The following is a 19,311-nucleotide window of genomic DNA, read 5'->3' on the forward strand; positions in this document are numbered from 1 at the left end:
CAGAATATCCACAACTGAACTACAGGAAAAATAGACCAAAGCAGAAGAGGTACATCTTGGATATTTCCAGGGTATTAGAGATCTTGAATTTAAAAATATTACGGAAAAAAGGGGGAAGAAATGGGGAGGGGCTAAAAAAGTTTACAAGGCCACAACCAGAAGCAATAAGGGCCTGTTCATCAATATGAGAAGCTCAAGTGCTAAAACATATGAGTCAGAATAACTGCCAATAATGGAGGGCTTTGACAAGAATCACTTCCTGAGAATGGCAGTGACAAAAATCAATGGGATGTGTCATTCAGGAAGAACGGATAAGGGCATAACCACTGGGGAGGTTACTCTACTGAAAGATCCCTGTAACCTACAAAGATAATATTATTGAGGGAACAGAGGAAAGTGTATCTTCAAAACTCCATCTGTACGGAGTACATGTCTTCCAGAAAAATTACTATCTTAACTTTCAGAGCAGGCAGAAAATACCAATGAAACCCACACCTTACTGGAAATGGTGGAATTTCTCACACTGGTTTCAAGAGAATTGAAACACCATTCTGCGCTTTATATACCCGTTCTTAACATCCCCATAAGATAATCATTAATGAACTGGAATAATTACCCATTTTAATTTTTTGCACCTTCTTCCAAGGTGTCTGACACATGGTTCAGGTAAGACAACGCTTGTTCAACCAAATGCAGTAATGCTTGTGTGGTGAAAAATGAATGCTGCAAAATTTAAAGGGAAAAGTTAAGGATATAGGCTGATGTGGATTCAGAACAATCATAATAACAATACTAAAAATCAGTTGCAATAAAACCATCCAAAGAAAATGTTTAGATTGGATTCCTGCAACAAAGAGAAGGGAGATATTCAGATAAGTGGCCAGTTTTTGCAAAGGCAGAATCAGTATCAAACCGTCTTTAGGATCTTTTCTCTAAAGAAGATAAGGAGAAGCTGGAATTAGTAGGGAAAATGCTGAGTAAAAGTCACAGAATCAAGGCAGTTTGGAGCAATAAGCAGATTACAATAGTGGCACTGGTTCTCCTCAGTGATGTGCTGAGAGGAAATCACAGTGCAGGCAAAAACTATGCTAAGTACTGTTGATTAAAGGTTTGAAAATGATAAATAAGAAGGGCACTTTATAAGACAAATCCAAGTTATGCTTTTAAAATGTGAATGATACATGCAAATTCCAAATCAGGTCATCACCACTCCTGTTCTTCCTCACTTCCTCAACACCTAAGCCTGGACATGCATGAGATCTGCTACTCACAAGTTTCTTCAGACAATGAGTGATTGCACCAACAGCCCGGGCTGGTGACACAATTTCTCAATAATCAAAGGAGCATTATATGTGCAACTAAAGGAGCGTGGTCTGGTATCACAGCCCAGAGCACCTCCATCAGACACCACTACAAGAAGTGGGAAGAATGCGTCACAGGAACTGGCATGTTCAACCTTTCAAAGACAAAGAATTTTCTCAACCAAATAGCCATAGCTTCTGAAATTATACAAACCCCATAGAAGGTGGAATAGAAGCTGCCCCAGGCACATCACCAGCCATTTTGACTTGAAAAATAAAAAGCACCTTCAGTTCTGTTTATACCAAATGTTGCCAAGAGATCAAAGCTAAAAACCTGTTACACAGTCACTCCAAATACAACAGTGCTTCCGCTTCTGTCCCTCCGACTCTATGCTCTTTAGCAGGCATGTGCTCCTCTAAAACATGCCATTTGAAGCAAGGGCAGCGAGTGCAGAGGTTTCCAAATTCATCCTACATTTTACATTGTTTCTGTAAAGTTCTTTCACATTTTATGAACCTGGTCAACTAACTAATGAGTAAACATTTTTAATAGCTTATTCAGCTGTGCCTAACAACAGAATTAAACTCTCCCAATTGTATGATCCTTCTGTCAGGCTTACAGATAGTAGATTAGAAGGAACAGTTAAGAACTTAGGATCAAAGGTAATTAAAAAAGACTGCCATGTATAAACAATATCTAGATCACTGCACAAACCCTCTGGAGTGACAAGGGCAACTATTAAGTTCAAGCTAGTAATAAAACTTCCTGCTCAATTAATAATATCAAAAGAGGCAAACAGCAAGTTTCAGCTTCCCAGAAGAGAGCACCTAACAATTAGGGACAAACAGCCAGGGCAGAGCAGAAAAATTAAGAGACAGCTCATTAATATTCCCTTGGTGTTAAAATCTTCTTAGGGATACACAGGTCATCCAGTCCAATGGTCCCAGGGGCTTCTTCTCAAAACTCAGGAAAATACAGTCTATATGAATGAAGTAAGAAAAAATAAAATCAGAAAATCCCTGTCAACATTGTCTACACAACAATATTCATGCAACATTCATCTAAAGAACAAACCCACCAGTGTGTGCCTGCAGAAACAGAGTAAATCTCCAACAGAGGCAAAAGAGCAAAAACAGAAAGGGGAAGTTCTAAAGCAGAGACTTGTGGAGGGGTAAGAGGATGCCTGCCAGCTCAGTAGTACCCACAGAAACAGTGCAGCAGCACAACTTCTCTGTAAGTAATTTTTAAGATTGCAGATACATTCTTCTCAGATTACAAAAGTTACTAAAATTATTCAAGATATGAGAAGCCCAAACCCGCTGCATCTGTTTTTTAAACAGATCCTATTTTGTAGTTTTCATAAAAGCAAACCCAGTATGAGGCACAGCAGTAGGCACAGAGGTAGGAGGTGAAAATTAAACGCAATCTGACAAAAGGTTATCACAGTGTTACAAAAAAACTCAGTCTTACTGTGCCATTCTCAGGACTTTACTTACTTGAAAAAAGGGATTTAAGCAGACAATTAGAAGCAGAGCATCCAAGACTACTCAGCCTTCTACTCAGCCTGAAACTGCTTCAGCCTTCTGCCTTTCACATAAATCCTGGATTATATGACACCACACACAACATGGTTAACACTTCTGCTCAGGCTTGACATTTGCTAAGAGAATCATATGAGTTTGAAATGAGAGAGGTGAGGACCCACTTTCTCGAATTCATGTCACAGTTGCCTTGTTCAAGGGCAAATCTCCTCCTGTCTTCGCAGGCAAAGGAGAGAGACTTGAAATAAAACTTCAAAGGACTCAAACCATGTTCAGCTGTAATGGAAATTCAACAGGACATGGATATTTAAGTCTTATTAGTCCTTTTGAAGACACCAGACTCAAAATTGTCACCATCATAAAATCTCCCCAGTGTGGATGACTCAGTCATCCCCAGTCATAGAAATTTTATAGTAATTTATGACCAAAAAGTGGCAACATCTTGAAGAAGATAAAGAAACAGACAGGCTCTTCAAACATCCTCTTTTTTTTCTTCCTCCTACTGTATATATATAATTGTACACTCTAAATGACACAGACCCAAAGCACAACTCTTTTGGAATTCCCTCACTTCCAGCTATAACATCCGGCCATGTTTCTTCTCTTCTGGCACAGCTATTAACCACCTAATAGCCTGGAATAGCTACTGTTAGATAATTGCTTTTGTAAGGAGATAATGTTTTCCAAAAGACTAATAGTTCTGCTCTCTTCAATCTTTTCCCAATTTATATATATGAATTATTTTTAAATAATGTATTTAATTTTAAGGAGAAGAGTAAATTAAGAAAACCTGCAAGCAAAGCCAGTCTAAAACATTACTTATATTTAATCTCCTTCAAATTTTTAAAAGCCATGTCTGCATTAGACAACAGAATTGTAGTTTCACAGCTAGTGACCTGCAGTTAAGCTGTTTGACACAAGCAAAATGACTCTTCAGTGAGGGAGATGAGCACTGGGTCCTGCAGCACAAACACAGTGATGGTGGCTGTGCAGAGGCCAAGAGTGAGCTTATTGTATTGATCTTAGAGCAACTATATAGAAACAAGGGTTTTCTTTGATGATATTGCTCAAGTGGTTTTCTGAAAACAAAAGTATTTCTTTTCATGCCCTAGGTATTGTTTTATTTGGACAGAAAGGGAAATTGCTTCTTTTAAATATTTTGATACTTCCCCAGTAATGTTAGTGACAATCTTCTTTATTATCAAAAAGAATTTCAAAAAAGTAACAGTAAGTAAATAGCCTGGATTGTGCATTCCTTCCTTAACACATAACCTGCCAAAAACATCTACTGAGGCTTCCTGTTCCATCATCTACAAAATTACTTTGTATTATACCCTTCTTATATATTCACAGTGCCTCTCATCTTTCAATTTCTACTATTTAGTTATATATATGCTCTTCTCTTAACATCCCTAAATATTCATATAACTTAATGTGTATTTTCCCCCCTAAAACAAAATACACCTGCCCAATATACACACCTACTGTTTTGGTGTAATCATTGTAACTTCCAAACCTGAGAGATCTCTAAGTTCTGTTGCTGTCACTTGTTATGTCCAAATTCTAAGCAAAACAGGATCTTATTAGCCAAAACTGAATACCTGCTCACAAAAACTCAGTTATCTCACTGTCTCATACACATGCACATACACATGCATGCAGTGATTAAATGGTTTAGATAAAAGCAATTATTCTACACTTCACCCCAAGAAAGAGTATGTCTGAGGTGAACATCCAGCTGTTGTTTCCTGTAGCTCTTTATGGATTTCTTTTAAGCATCTGCTTGTCCAAGTCAGGACAAAATCAGCAGCAGCACTGAATTGTCGCAACAAAGTTTTTTCAAATCTTTTGGAAGGCACTAGAGGTCTCAGAACATGTCTCCAGGACTTCAATAAACTTGTAAAATCTTCTTACTGTCCCTTTTTATACAGCTCAGCCTTTCCTGATGAAACCTACCTCTTCATATACTGGAGAACAGCCTCATTCCACGATACTGGCACATACCAGTACAACCCTCCACATTCCCACCAAACCCTCACATGCAAATGCCATCGTTAACAGCAGTGCCAAGATGAGCAAGGCTGTGCTTGATCCTGTAAACTGCAACCCTACAGAGAGGCTCTGCTCTCTCTCCTTCTCCCCATTCCCTGTGCAGAGGTAGAGGTACCAGTATGGACTGGCACAAGAACGTGTTCCCAGCCTGAAAGCCGTGACACTGAAACCTCTCCCTTAGCAATGCTGGCATTGGCAGCCCTGCAGCCCCAGCACAGCTCCTGCAGGAGGAACTGCACAGTACCTGCGCCCGGGGTTCAGGAGCTCCAGGCTGGACAGCTCCGTGCAGCACCGTGCCGGCTCTGGAGCGCCGGCTGAGCCCTCTGGCACTGTTTGCCCTGTCTGCAGCAGCAGAAGCCACATAAACATTGCAGTAGAGTCCATGGATAGCTGAGGCTTAAAGGTTTGGAGCTAATTAACACAGCACAGCTGTAGGGAAACCAGCTGTGCCCCTGCAGCTTCCCCACTTTACAAATACTGCTTAAAAAGAAAGGACAAAGCATTTGGCAATAGGGGCGAGGGCCTAATTCAGGAACAAAGCAGGTGATGGTGTAGAGACAAAACCAAAAATCCAACTAAAACTACTGTGTGCAGCACTGGATCTGTGAGCAACCTGACACAGTCAGAATACAGGTTAAACTGGACTGATATTTGGGGAAAATGGACCTGTTTGGTAAACCAGATTTGACACCTCTGTTGAGCAACTGAAACAGTCCCTAGCAGCTAATGATGCCTGTGATGAGAAAAAGATGGTTGTTTTACTGGGCATATTAGGAACTTAAGCCTGTAACTTGCTGTGAAACCTAACAGCTCCTGTTATACCAGCAGAGAGCAAAGCATGTGCCAAGACTGTGAATCCTACAAAGCTCCCAGCCCACTGACACTCTGTGGCCACAAAGCCTTTCCACTTTTATAGACATAATAAAAGAGGGTAAAAGATCCCCAAAGCTCAACACATAGCTGAAATAAAAAAATTAACAAAGCATTGTTAGTTATGACAAAACGAGATGATGCACAAAGAGGATTAACTCACAAGCAATAAGCAAAGGGAAGCAATGCAAAACCAGCTACTGATGGCATCAAATGTGACTCTGAAGCATCAAGGTCTGGCTTGGATCTCACCAGCAATATGGAGCATTTGTGCAGCTGCTCAGCCACATGATGAGGACAAGTGCACATGCTGCACCAAATGGTTTAAAGTATGACACCCCTTATTGCTTTCAACTTGCATTTTCTTTCTTATGCTTATAACTTTTCATTCTATGTCTATGCCAGGGAGCTGCAATATCTTGAATGTTTCCTGAACAAAAGCATGAAGAGAACAATATCATGGTGTCCTTGCAGTGTCACAATTTCATAATACAAATGAACCTTGGGTCAAAGGTAAACCCTGTAGGAAATGTAAAACGTAGCAATGTATACAGAAGTTGCAAAAATTTCATGTAACTAAAATCATATTCTTTCATGAAAAAATACAACCAGCTGAAGAAGAACGTGCCAGAGAACTTTGTACTTCTTAGTTGGCCAGTTATATTTGGAGCCCACAGAAAATGGGGTGCAAGTGCCAAGCCCAGGGGGCAACAAAGTACTACATACAGACAAACATACATATTCCTCCAGCTAGGAGGGGTGAGATTTATAATGAAGGGCCTTCTGCTGTTTTCATAATTTCACATCAGAATTATGGAGTTACTAAAATGGATTTGGTTGCAAAGGGAGGACTCCCAACACACACACAGGGAAATCCACACTGCTATCGCAGCAAAGCCAACATGTAACTGTCAGCAGCTTGTGCTAAAAATACTAAGCTAGGAACTGAATGAGTTGGATATTGTTCTGGAGAGAGAAATTTCAATTGCAGTGACAAAGCATGAAGTATTTCCAAGCTCCAGCCTCAAAATAATAACTTCTGGGCAGAGCAAGCAGAACTTAAGAGGAAGGTACCAGTAGCTAAGAAATCAAAGGAAAACAAAACCTGTGTGTGATGAAAGACCAGTGCCTTAATCTTGAAATTCTGCGAAGTATTTGGTGAGAAATGAAGGCAGAAATAAATTCAGTACTTAGAAAATGCAAGAATTTCATCTAAGGCTTTACTGGAGTATTGAAACATCCCTTTAGTGTCAGGAATGGAAAAAACAAAAAGGGAATGTCCAGTCTGTTTTTTCAGGATTACAATTTAACTAATACCGTAAGTAGAAACACATGCTCTCCTTAAGTACAGGATGTTTTTCTCAGTGACTGTTAGTCGATTTTTCTCCAAGAATTATCTACCTAAAACATACTTACAAAGGGAAATTGGAGTGAGGGAATGGATAAGTGTTTTAAGTAACATACAAGAGCATATTCAAGAAGACAGACTCACGAAAGTATGGTAAAAAATGTTTCGGGTCTTGTGAATTTACCCAAATAATAAAAATTGAAGTCATCATATATTATACACAGGATTTCAGTGATGCTTATTCATATAAATAGATCCTAACCTACTACACTGTTTCTTTGCCTCTGAGTTGAATCTGAGACTTCCCTGTGGTACTGGAGCAGTAATTTTATCTGCCCTATGATCCCCCTGAAACACGTATTGTTTTGCTGCCATGTTATTATGCCTTTTCAGAACGCAACAGTGCCTACATGGAAAAGGGATGAAACAGTTTAGCCTGAAATGTTAAAGACACTCCCAAAACCACTGGGATCATGTTTACTTCTAGGTTCAGCTTTCCCCAGTCAGGAGCACCAGGAAAAGCCTGGCTGAAGAGAAGCAGTGCAGCTGCATGCTCCATCTGTGACACCGAGCTCTAACACCCCAGCCAAGGGGCACATGGAGACCCCTCAGCATATCTGCCAGGGAGAGGAGAGCAGGGGCACCAAAGCAGCACAAGACACAGGCAACACATTCACCATGGTACAAACTGAATCCCACCACTGACAAAGGACAGGGAGCCAAGAAAACCTGAAAACAAGCTCTTACTGGTTCACACTCAAATTGTTCCTGGTTTTTTTTGCACTGAAAGAGCAGCCATAAAGCTCTCAGGGTCTCTCCTTTTTCACACTAGACTTTTATTACTGTACTCTCTGGGGCTTGCAAATACCAGGGAAGTACTAGCTCACTGCAAAAATGAAAATGTCTTGTGGTTGGAGGTCCTGAAATGACCCATGAATAAACAACAAAATAATGTCTGCTTTTTCATACCCTAAGATGCTTCAGTGTATTTTTTGGTAGTGGCAGCATATGTATATAGGACATATTTGACCACTCCTGTCTTCTTTATTTTAGTTTACAAAGTCATTCTAAAACTACCAAGTATTCTGCATTAATAAGTACAAAGCAGATGGTAGATGTGTTAAAACTCTGGCCTTCAAGGATTTGAACTCATAACAGATTGCAAGCAGCAGTGGAACTCAATTCATATCCAGAGTTCCTGTTAGTTTGTTCAAGAAAACGGTATTAAATATGTCACACTCAGCTCCTTACCAGGCTGCTACAGATAAATTAATGAAAAGATTTATTGAGACATAAATAACCAATTTGTCCTACAACCTCGGATAAATGTCACTTACAAAACAAGAGTACAAATGTTCAACTGGCCAATATGAAGGCAGTCTGTTTACAAACATTTACAAACTTGTCAGAAGCAATGTGGTAGATAGCATACAACTGAAGTTTCATTTGTAGGGGGGACTTTAGGACAAAAGTAATGTAATAAATTGGCCACCAATAACCACAACTGAAGTTCTTGCTTCTACCGGGGAAAAGAGAATATTAAAAAAATTATTACTGAAAGAAAACCAAGAAATTATTTGAATGCTTCAGCAATTCACAACAAACTGGAGCTCTGTTTTATGGAAGAGCTGTAAGTCCATCTGCCCCAGCATAAAGCCTCAAAACAGACAGTAGTGAATACCAAGGGAGTAAAGAATGTCAGCAATGTCACAAAATGCTCTATAGCAAGACAATCTAGAGAAGAATCCAAATGTTCAACAAAACCAACCACACTCACGTATAGAGATTGCAAAGGAGATGTGCAGCCTCGCCACTACTACAGGTAGTCCCAGGAACTGCGACAAGACTGGAAATTGCAAGTACCAGTAATGGGAGAACACAGCACGGGAGGGGAAAAACCCTTAGAACTTCTGAAGCCCAGAAGTGTCTCCTATGAAGGAAGCCACTGAGCCTGTCCAAGCACAGAAGCACAAAGAGGAACTTGGTCTTGGTGCTTGCAGAGTAGTAATGAATGCATTTACTGAGAACATAGCATTTTCTCTTCACTCTCCCTTCTAAACATTGTGTAAGACAGCAAGGATAAAACAACTGGCAATTGAAGAAGGAAGGAGGAAATCTAACCAAGTTGGAGCCATTATCTAATTCTGCCACAGCAGCTTCTGGCTGATATCTAGTGTGTAACTGTGTGTGTCTGAGTGTGTGACTCACTCAAAACCATACAGCTCAGACAGACTCTAACATTAAGACAACATAGACCAACACCTGCTGCAGCTGCTTTCTATTTAAAGTACCTGACAACAAATAAAATTGCTATGGCCAAGGAAAGAGTAAAAAGGGCTATGTGAGCAATCTGGAAAAGCAAGCAGAGGGAAAAAACCCCACAACTAACCAAACAAAAATACCAACAAAATAAACATCCAAAAGTTTTGAAGGCCTGTGTATAAAAACTTAAAAGACCGAATCATTCTGGTCTTTTGTCACTTTATATCAAACCTTGTGCCTCATTCAAACCACTATTTCAATGCATGGCAACTTTAGAACAAGCCTCAGCTGAAACATGTTATAAGGCTCTGCATGCATTCACACTTGACACAGGCAGGAAGGGTTTTTGGAGAGTGTTGGGTTTTAATACTGAAGACAGACTTAAGATGTGTTTCAGTATGACAGTGTAATTACAGGCTGCAATTTCAATTTCATTTACTTCTGTTGCATCTCGAGATGGCTTAACATTTCCCGGAGAAACAATTACAGGACAGTACTAAGAACACAATTTACTGTCTGCAGTCTTCATGAACATGCAGAATTCATTCCACACAATGCCACATTTCATTTCTGACCCCCCCCAGTGCTCAGTTTACACTGAAATTATCAGAGAGAAGTATCCTTATACATTTTATATAGATACTGTATATTATTCAAACTTGTACAGATTTGCAACCTTAGCCAAAAGTTACACTCTGAATAAATAAATCACACCACAGTAATAACAGCTACTATAATGATTTAAACAATAGTGTCTGGAGACAAACTGAGGCTGGGATTTTATCCTCCTATATACTCTGCGGAGACAGAGTTGCAAACAATCTCCTGGCCAAAAGGTATGGGGATTTTTTTTTTTCTAAAATAAAGACCCAAACAGGGGTGAAAAGGATGTAACCCAGGGACAGAATGAACCATGAGGTGACAGCATATGTTGTAGCAGTTATTCTAGTTCTGATTATGGCCCCAGTGATGAGAAATCCTGTGTCAGAAAGAAGCACTGGCTAGCGTTCAGAAGTCTTCAAGCCAAGAAAAGAAGGAAGAGTAATAATGACCAAAATTATCTCACCTGCCTTTTTTGCTTCTCTTTGTAGGTCAAAGTATTGGCTGCAATAGATTTAGTAGCTGTCATTGTCCAGAAGAGGGATGTTTGCAGCCTTCTGTCTCACTGCTTTAAAGAGGCCAGTTTGTCCACTCCTGTAACATGGCCATATCCTGTGGGGTCTACTCACTGCTTATCAATATGACAGCAAACATACCTAGTGCTATTAAACTGCTCTTGTCATGAGCAACAGAAACAGTAAGCAATTTTAAAATTATATCTATTATTATCTATTATATCTCAACTTTTAAGGTAACTTCCTCTTTTAACAGCCTTCTGAACCTGGCTTCCTAAGGAAAAAAGAAGATTATGAAAAAGAACTGTGTTGGCTGAGTATCCCATGAATACATCACGAGCCCATTTCCCACTGTTAGCCTGATCTGACAAATATGCATTTTTCTAAAGTCATTAACTTCCTAAAAGTTTTCAGAAAGTATGCATTTAGATAGCAAATGTAGCCCCTAGCAATGCCTTCACCAGGAGATAGGACTCCGGCATGATCCTTAGTCCTTATTAGACATCAGATCCACACAGCAAAGGGGCTGTATGAATAGTGCCACTATGGAAAAAGCTCTAATTGGTGCCCACACAAATCAGACATCAGGTAATACAATCCTCTCTCTCATGCATGAGATCAGCCCTCAATAGTTCTGCTTTTCACGGAAATGCCATTTTTTAAAGTCTGTAATTCCCACATCAAATGACTCTCCTTTCTTTAAAGGCAATGTTCCTCAAAAATACATCCTTAGAGAATCCTCAGAAAGATAAGATGTCAATCAGACTGAGCAGTTTCTGGAAGGGGCAAGTAACAAAGGAGAATCAGAAACTCAGAGGCAGCTAGAGAAAAGGACATTCTGGGGTAAACTTCCTATTTTTTAATTACACAGAAGCAAAGTCTGCTTTGCTGATTAATCAGGCTTTTGTCACTATCAACATTTGAACTTTCACATATTTGAAAATACACAGCCTGTCTTACTTCTAATCAAACTTTCTTCTGGGAGCAGCACCTGGCTGATGGGGCTGTGACTGAGGTGTGCAGAAGGGCACCCAGCAGCTGCAACTGGTAAGCTCAGCTCCATGGGATGAGCTGCAGCCCTTGTCCATCAGAGGAGACCGTGTACACATAATGATGATGAAATGGGGGGCCTGCTTTTAAAATGGCTTACTGCTCTATTGGTAATTCTTTTTCCACTAACTTAAGACTGCAGCCAAGTATAACCACAAAATGATTGCTGTCCTCAGCCACTAACAGTCTGTAGAGTTTCTGGTTGTTTTAACCATCAATCTCATTCAGCTGACTGATGGAGAATGCAGATGAAGGACAAGGAATCCACTTCAACAAAATCAGCTGATTCTCTTACAAAATTCTCCACCTTCCAGCCAACTGCTCTTCTCAAGCTAATAGTGTCAGATGGTTTCCCAACAAGGTACAGTGAAATGAAGAGACACCCCTCTAGCTCTACCCTCTGGCCAAATTTGGCCAGGATCACTCAAATACAATCCAGTACCCCATGGTGCATTTTCAGACCAAGCTGTTCCCTTCTCCAGCTGTCCTGCGCAGTCAGTCTTCCATATATTATAAACATTTGCATGCTCTTACAAGACAACCTGTGCTGCTGGAGTGCAAGGAAGTAAAATAATGCCAGTAATGAGGGATTTCTCATTTCTATTACTTCCTCTCCTTCTAATTAAATGTGAGTAATGTTGGCAGTACCACCAGTGCACCAGGCCAGGAGTACTCATTGGTGCAGAGCTTCTCAGACTGTGGTCCACAAACCATCAGCATCAGCAAAGACAGAGGAAGAGACCCAAAGCTGGACCCTACAATCAGACTAAACAGTTTCTCGGTTTTTTTCCCCACAGAGATCCTGGTGCATTCACTAGTGCTACCTGCCACTTCCTTGGCTCTGTATTTCCTTACATTTCAGAGTTGCACTTTGTGTCTCACAAGCCGAGATAAAGCATTTCCAGGTCTGTATCAGTTGGGAATTTAATATGGACCAAATGGCAAAAGAAAGCAAAGTGCCTTGCCTCACCTCTTCATCCAGAAAGGTGGAAAGCAGAGCTCCAACTGCTCATTTCAGCCGCAATGTGTCCAGCAGACCCCAACTCCCAAGTTTTCAAGAGAGCTATACCCCTGCATCACTGGGAGCCTACCTGATTAAATTAGAGCTTTCACAAAACTTTTGGAGAGCTTTGACTGCTTTATAGTGTATACAAATGTAGTATGTTTTAACAATGGAAAGGAGACACATGGTCAGTTTGACAAATAAAGGAGGCAAAGAAATTTATTCTTTTTGTTGCTATCTCCTCTTTATAACTAGATTTCTAACACAACAGCATTTTGCTGTTGGATTTCTCTAATGCTTAAAGCATTACCTGAAGAGTCAGCTATAGCTATTCAGTTTTTTTAAGGGCAAACTGCTACCTCTCTAGGTAGTTTTCCCTAGCACAGGATCTAAGGACAGCACAGGCCACTGGCAACACAAGTACTGTTAGCGCATTTCCTTTTTTGAGACTTTCAGGTTTGGGAGCTAGAAGTTGAAGCAAGTGGGGATGCAGCATAAATCAAGGGGATTAAGGGAATGATGCTTTTCTTTCTACAGAACTCTCTCAGCCTTTAGGATATATCCCACCTTTTTTCACAAAAAAAAAAAAAAAAAAAAAAAGTAAAAAAAAAAAAAAAAAAAGAGAAGGCACCAGAGCCTTGGATTAAAAGCACAGAAAGAGAAAAGTTTGCTTTACTAACTGTGAAAAAGTGCTGGAAGAGAATGTGGAAAACAAATGTTCTTCCCTGGTATGTCACAGAGAAATAAAAATATTTCATTATGAAATAAAAATATTCTGCTCTGTGATCATCTGATGTGATATTCAATCTCTAGGGTTCAGCAATTCAGCAAATGAAAATCGAAGTCCATAAAAATGAATGAAGCCAGCCATATTCTGTATCAGGTGACAGAAGTTATTCTGGGAGCTTACACACCAGTGATGGCAGTGATACAATGATGGCTCATCTGCATCTGACACTGTTCCAGGGAATGGCCTCTGAATGAAAATTCCCATTAGAGAAGCAGTGCTGCTCTCTAATATTGTTTTGCCCATGCTTCAGGACCTTAATACCCCAGAGTAGCTGCAAATGCACCAAGAGCAATTTACACAGGACTCCTCATGGAGAAATGAATTATTTTAAGAGTATCCAATTCTTTTCTCTACAATAATAGCTACTAGTCTGCTGTACCAATGGACTGATTCAGCATCAACACAGACAAGGCACTTCAGCCTCTGACACTTGTGAAGGTTCTTTGTGCTCTGTTTAACCATCAGAAAGGGGAGGAGAAATTTGCTCTGTTTTCACAGTTATATGACAGCTTTTAAAAATTTTACAGCATGAGCACAGCACCTAATCCAACAAAGCCTGCCAAAAGCATTTAAAATCAAGGTCTCATAGAATTTGCTTCCTATAAATTCACCAGTATTGTAAGAAAAGGATCTTTTCCTCAGAAATGCAGCATAAATGCCACTGGAACTGCCCAGGGCTGAGGACTGTTTTCTGCCACACTGTGGGAAAGACAGCTGAAAGTACTGGGAAATAGTCTGTAGGGATGCACAAAATGTACTTGAGTTAAAGAACAGGAAGAAGAAGGTGAAAATATGATTTCTGACAGAAATCAAAGCATTTTCTCAAAACAGAATCGAGAGCAGGAGCAGGCTTTAATAGGCATTTAATTAATTTAATGCAATGACTGCTTTCAATACATGAAAAAGAAATTCCTCCTCCTAGCTAAACTATTGCCTGTTACTAACCAGCTACCTAGAGAAGGGTGAAGAGGAAAGATGGAGCCAGCAAAACTTCTGTGAGCACGTAAGCAAAGAGAAATCCTATATTCTTGCAGAGATGCTTTTCCTTTAATTTCACAAAGTAAAACATGACAGAAAACTGAAAACAAGATGAAAAACAAAACAGTATCATCAACCTATAATCATTCTAAGATTTCTGATCACTAGAAATGGAAATTTTTTCTCCTTTTAGTAAGAAGAGGCTAGCCAGTACCTTTAAAAATCATCTCTTTTTAGTTACTTTCTTCACTGTGAGAAGGTGAAGAGCTGCATCTATTATAACTACATGCTGTGCAAAACTCATTTGGACATGATCATCATCCATCACTCCTGCTGTGCAGGTAGCATGTGAAAGGGAAACAAAACAGATCGTGCTGCAGTATTTGACACCACCCACTTCCCTGCTCGCATGCTTCAGTTCATCAAGAGCCCCGTTGCCACACAGGTATTCTCTTTTTGGGACTCCTGTCTTTTTCTCTCCCTCCAAGCATAGCATGGAGCAGCTCTGATAGTTTTAGGGGGTAGACAAACCTTTCTTTCTCTCCCAAAGCATTAAGGCTTTCCTACTGAAAAGCACGCCAAAGATACATTATTATGTGCAACCTTGCCTTTGTAAATACACACACCTTGCCTTTGTAAATAAACACACATTACTTGCAGCAGTACCTCTTCCCATCACATGGATATGTTTCAGAGGAAGATGAATATTGCAAGAGAAATCAGAATGCCTGTACCCTTTGAGGCAGTGCTGTGCACAGTTCTGAAAAGAGCTATCAATGCCAGCATCCTACTTCTTTTCTCCAGCTCACACTTCAACTATCAGTGCTATCTATAATCTCAACCAGTGACAGTCAGTAGAAGCACAAGACTTTAAAAAGCAAGAAAGACAGTGTTTGTCTTTTCAGAAAGCTCTTGAGTAAGCTGCAATAAATATTAGACAATTTTTAGGGAAGCAGAAGCAACCAGAGTTAGCCTTGAAAGATGGAATGCAGCCTTAAAAACACTCTTTCTACCAGCTCACCTAGGATGCAAAGAGAGCACCCTCCTTGTGTTTCACAGCTCTGGTTAGTGCTGTGCCAGTTCAGGGGACTTGCACTAGTTTATCAGATCCTGACTCTTGCTATGACTCGGGTCAGCAGGAGCTGCCTGCACTTCGTGTTTCCTGATGCACTGCAGCATGCCTGGCTTTGAACAGCTGTACAGCAGCGCACACTAGAGAACAGCTCTCTCCATCTCACTCACAGCCCTCCAAGCACCTCCAACAACTCAGGAGGGCACAGACAAGCAGAAACACAGACACAGTAACATCACTGCAAACACACACCCTCTCCTTAAGTGCCGGGACGGGAGGGGTGTCACTTCACAATACTCCTTATTTCCCTCAGCATGTTAATAAGCCACTTGGGAGGAACAAGCCATTTAAAGGCACCTCCTGAGGATCTTGTAACAGACCTTCCCACATATGGACAAGAAACACTGAACTAGAAATCCCGTCCTGCCCTAGCAAACATGTTACTTCCCTTTTTACAGGACTAACAGCATTTGTGACCTGGGTCCCCCCGCACAGCGCTTCCAGCTACAGCCTACACTCCATTAAAAGGGAGTGAAGTGTCCAGCCACCCTTGTTTTCGACAGCCACCTCATTTATGAAAAAGATGATGACACACGCATGCCTCGTAGTGATTTGATAAGCTCCTGCCACAGAGTAGCAGCCCAAAAACAGAGAGGAGCACTCTGGTCTCTCTCCACCCACGTCTTCAGAAGGGAATGGCAATGCCAAGACCCACCACTGACAGTAACAGAGAATGATTCCTGATACAGGCTTTAATGTTGTGATGTACCAAGTGTGCCACCTGCAATAAAGCAACGGATGTAAGCACGTGCTCAACCTTACAACCATGAATGCCCTCAGTGATTTCTCTAGGACTATGCATAACTTTTGCGGCAAACACAGATAAGAATGAAACATCGGGGCAAGAAAAAGTGTACAGCGCTCACTGTATCAAAGTGATGAAGGCATTCATGCAACTGACCTCTATAAACACACTCTTTTGCCTTATACCACAGTTTTGAAAAGCAGCTGAAGGCCAGGAAATGAGAGAATGAAGAAAACCCTCAGCAGTTTATCTACACAAATTAATGAGGCCACAAAAACAGTAGCCTAGGCACCACTTTGTTCAACTCCTAAGTTCAAAAGCAGCAACAAGTTCACCTTCCATCTCACTAAGCAGACACAAACACAACCGTCCTGTGGTTCCAAACGTGTACTCACCCAGAAGAGAAGGTTGAAAACAAACATTAGGTACTTGATACACTGCAGGCAGTTGTGAGCCATGCTGCACCTCTTCAGTTCTAGGAGAAAAATAAATGAGAGATCCAGGTAAAAGACAACGTACTTGTTTCCCTTGGGGGTTGTGTACTTAGCCTTGGTGGCCTTTGGGCCTGGGTTGGTATGAAATCCAAAAAAAGAGTTGCTGGCAGCCCCAAACTGGCCACCATACATGCTGCTGTATCGACGGAAGGTGCCATTTGGGAAACTGTAATCCTTGCTGTCCAGGGAAGGGCTCCTGTGATAGGTGGACTCATCGGTGCTGGACCTGCGCATGGTGGCTTCAGCTGTCCCGTTCCTGCTGCTCTGACAGCCGTCGGGTGAAAGGCTGGTGATCTTCCTTCCTCTTCCTCGTTAGGAATCCCCTATTGCTTTGCACCAGCTGTTCTTTTGTCTGCCATCCTGCCAAGGAGCTACGCTTGCTGTGCGGCAGCAAAGTTGGTGAACTTAAGTCCGCTTAGCCAGGAGTTAGGGAGCAGAGTGCTTCCACATGAGAAAGACTTCTGCACAAGTAAACATTCCCGTCACTGTCACGATCGTCCCTCCCGGCCCACCCCGCTACCAGGGAAGGAAAAATCAGAGAAAGATATACGGTACTCAGCAAAGAATTTTAAAAAAAGGAAGCGTGACCTCGCTCGGCTCGCAAATGCCATATAAAATCCCGGCTCCACATGCCACACACAAACAAGAGAGTGCCGCTGCCCGAGACTCGCGGCAGGGGCAGGAATTATCCGAAAGGCGAGCAGCTGCCGTGGCTCTTTCCTGCCGGCCACATCGCTGTGCCCCGCGCCGCCGGGCTCACTTCGCGCATCCTCGCATCCCGCTCCCGCGGCGGGCGCCTGTGGCACGCCAGCCCCGGCGCTCCATTCCCGGCGCGGCCGCCCCTCCTCCGAGCGCCGCGCCAATGGCGCTGCCCGCCCGGCCGCGCCCCGCCCGCCCTCGGCCCGGCCCCGGCCCACACCCCGCCCCGGCCCACACCCTGCCCCGCCCCGCCTCGGCCCCGGCCCACACCCTGCCCCGCCCCGCCTCGGCCCCGGCCCACACCCCGCCCTCACAGCCCCACCCGGGGCCGCTCGGCCCCCCCGCCCCAAAACTCTCTGCTCGGGGACACCGCGCGGAGCCCAAACCTGGGTGGCTTTTGCGGGGCTGCCCGGATACACAGGCGGCGCTGCCGAAAGGAACGGGAATAAGTAAATGCTGTGAAGGTTTCGTACGCAAAAGCGCTGGGGATGCTCCGCGGGGAGCGGGGTCAGGACAGGCCTCCCTTGCCGGAAGGCTCGTTTGTTCCGCTGCAGATCCATCACCGGGATGTTCCTAATTCGCTCAGTCCCACGGAATCATCGCTCAGCACAACGTATGGCCAGCTCATTTGTCCCCCTGTCAGAACGCACTGATCGGCATCAAGCTCCGTACGCTGGGGAGCGCTTCCCTAAAACCTGACAGCTCCCACAGGCAGTAAGGAGTTGAAAATGTGCCACACGCAACTTTTTCGGGAAGGAAAAATCTTACTGAAACCGTGGAATTACAGTATTAACACTTAGGAAAGCAAGACTCATTTACCATCTTTGCCCCAAATTCCCTGTGCAAGTAACTCACTTGTCTCCGTATGTGCCGCCTCCTTATCTGTCTGCCTCCTCTCTGCCTTCCTCCTCTGTCTGCCCTTTGATTTCGACTGTAACCTACTAGAGCAAAGTCAAAAGACGGCTGGCTAACATTTTTTTAAAAGGCCTGCCCAGCAGAGAATTAATCGAGATGAAAACAGGTTTCCTTCATGAAGCATCTAGCCAGTCTCAGTGTAAATCAAGAGACATGGGCACCAATTAATTAAACAACAAATTAGTACAAGTAAAATGAGCTGGTTTTGCACATAGCCTGAGCAGTTCGCCCCTGCAAACCACCCTCTAATTCTGCTAATTTACAAACTGCAAACTTAGATTCTAATTAGTTCTCTTAATTTCCTCCACAAACTATAAATACACTGACCATAGCTGGTGCAAGCTTTAGCGAGAAAGAACCTGAGCACAAAACAAAAAGGTAATAACTCCTGAACCATCTGTTTCAGTAACTTTGATGACTTACAGTTTTGCCACTTTTTGATTTCCTTGCCTCTAAAATTAGAGTTTTCTACTCCCCTCCCTTTCCTGCACACCCCCTTAAAGGAGTCTTCCTTCCCTAGCACATTAAGATGGTCCAATGGAAACAGATCTGTTCTTGGTCAGAGTTCCCAATATACTATTAATTTTTCCTGTGATATCAAACAGTTCTGCCTCCAACTTTTCTCCTCACCTGTATTACAACTAGACCAGATTGGTAATAGAAACCCAAAAATTATTCAAATATTTTCTACATTTTCTGCCAGTGCACAAAAATGCCTGTGCACAGAGCATTATATTAAATGGTGGAAGAAAAACTGGGTATAGCTCAGCACACAAATTAGGCTGAAACAGTGACAAGTCAGATAACTGTTATTTAACAAGGGTGCCCATGGTACCGCATTTAACAGTGGAGAAATAGGCATATTTACCGTAAACTAGACAACTGAAGCCCAAAGGCAGCTCATTGCTATCTGGATAAGAAAAGGGTTAGAAACAACTTGCTTTCACCTTTCCTGAAGGCAAGAAATCAACAGTTCTTAAGAGAATGAAGTCCTTAATATGCGTGGAATCATTAA

General features: G+C 42.1%; 1 protein-coding gene across 2 annotated transcripts in view; it reads right to left on the reverse strand.

The window, feature by feature from the left end:
• TSPAN4 (tetraspanin 4) overlaps window positions 1-19,311 on the reverse strand; it is a 420,415-nt gene that overhangs the window by 172,035 nt on the left and 229,069 nt on the right. Inside the window, exon 4 of one of the 2 annotated variants that reach the window (XM_058826994.1) lies at window positions 16,584-16,663. In XM_058826994.1, the coding sequence (XP_058682977.1) occupies window positions 16,584-16,646 (63 nt within the window). In that variant the 5' untranslated portion in view covers window positions 16,647-16,663. Of the gene's footprint in view, window positions 1-16,583; window positions 16,932-19,311 lie in introns of those variants that run through there. The other variant, XM_058826983.1, reaches the window with a different exon arrangement.

The sequence above is a fragment of the Poecile atricapillus genome, chromosome 1 (assembly GCF_030490865.1).
Source record: "Poecile atricapillus isolate bPoeAtr1 chromosome 1, bPoeAtr1.hap1, whole genome shotgun sequence".
NCBI lineage: Eukaryota > Metazoa > Chordata > Aves > Passeriformes > Paridae > Poecile > Poecile atricapillus.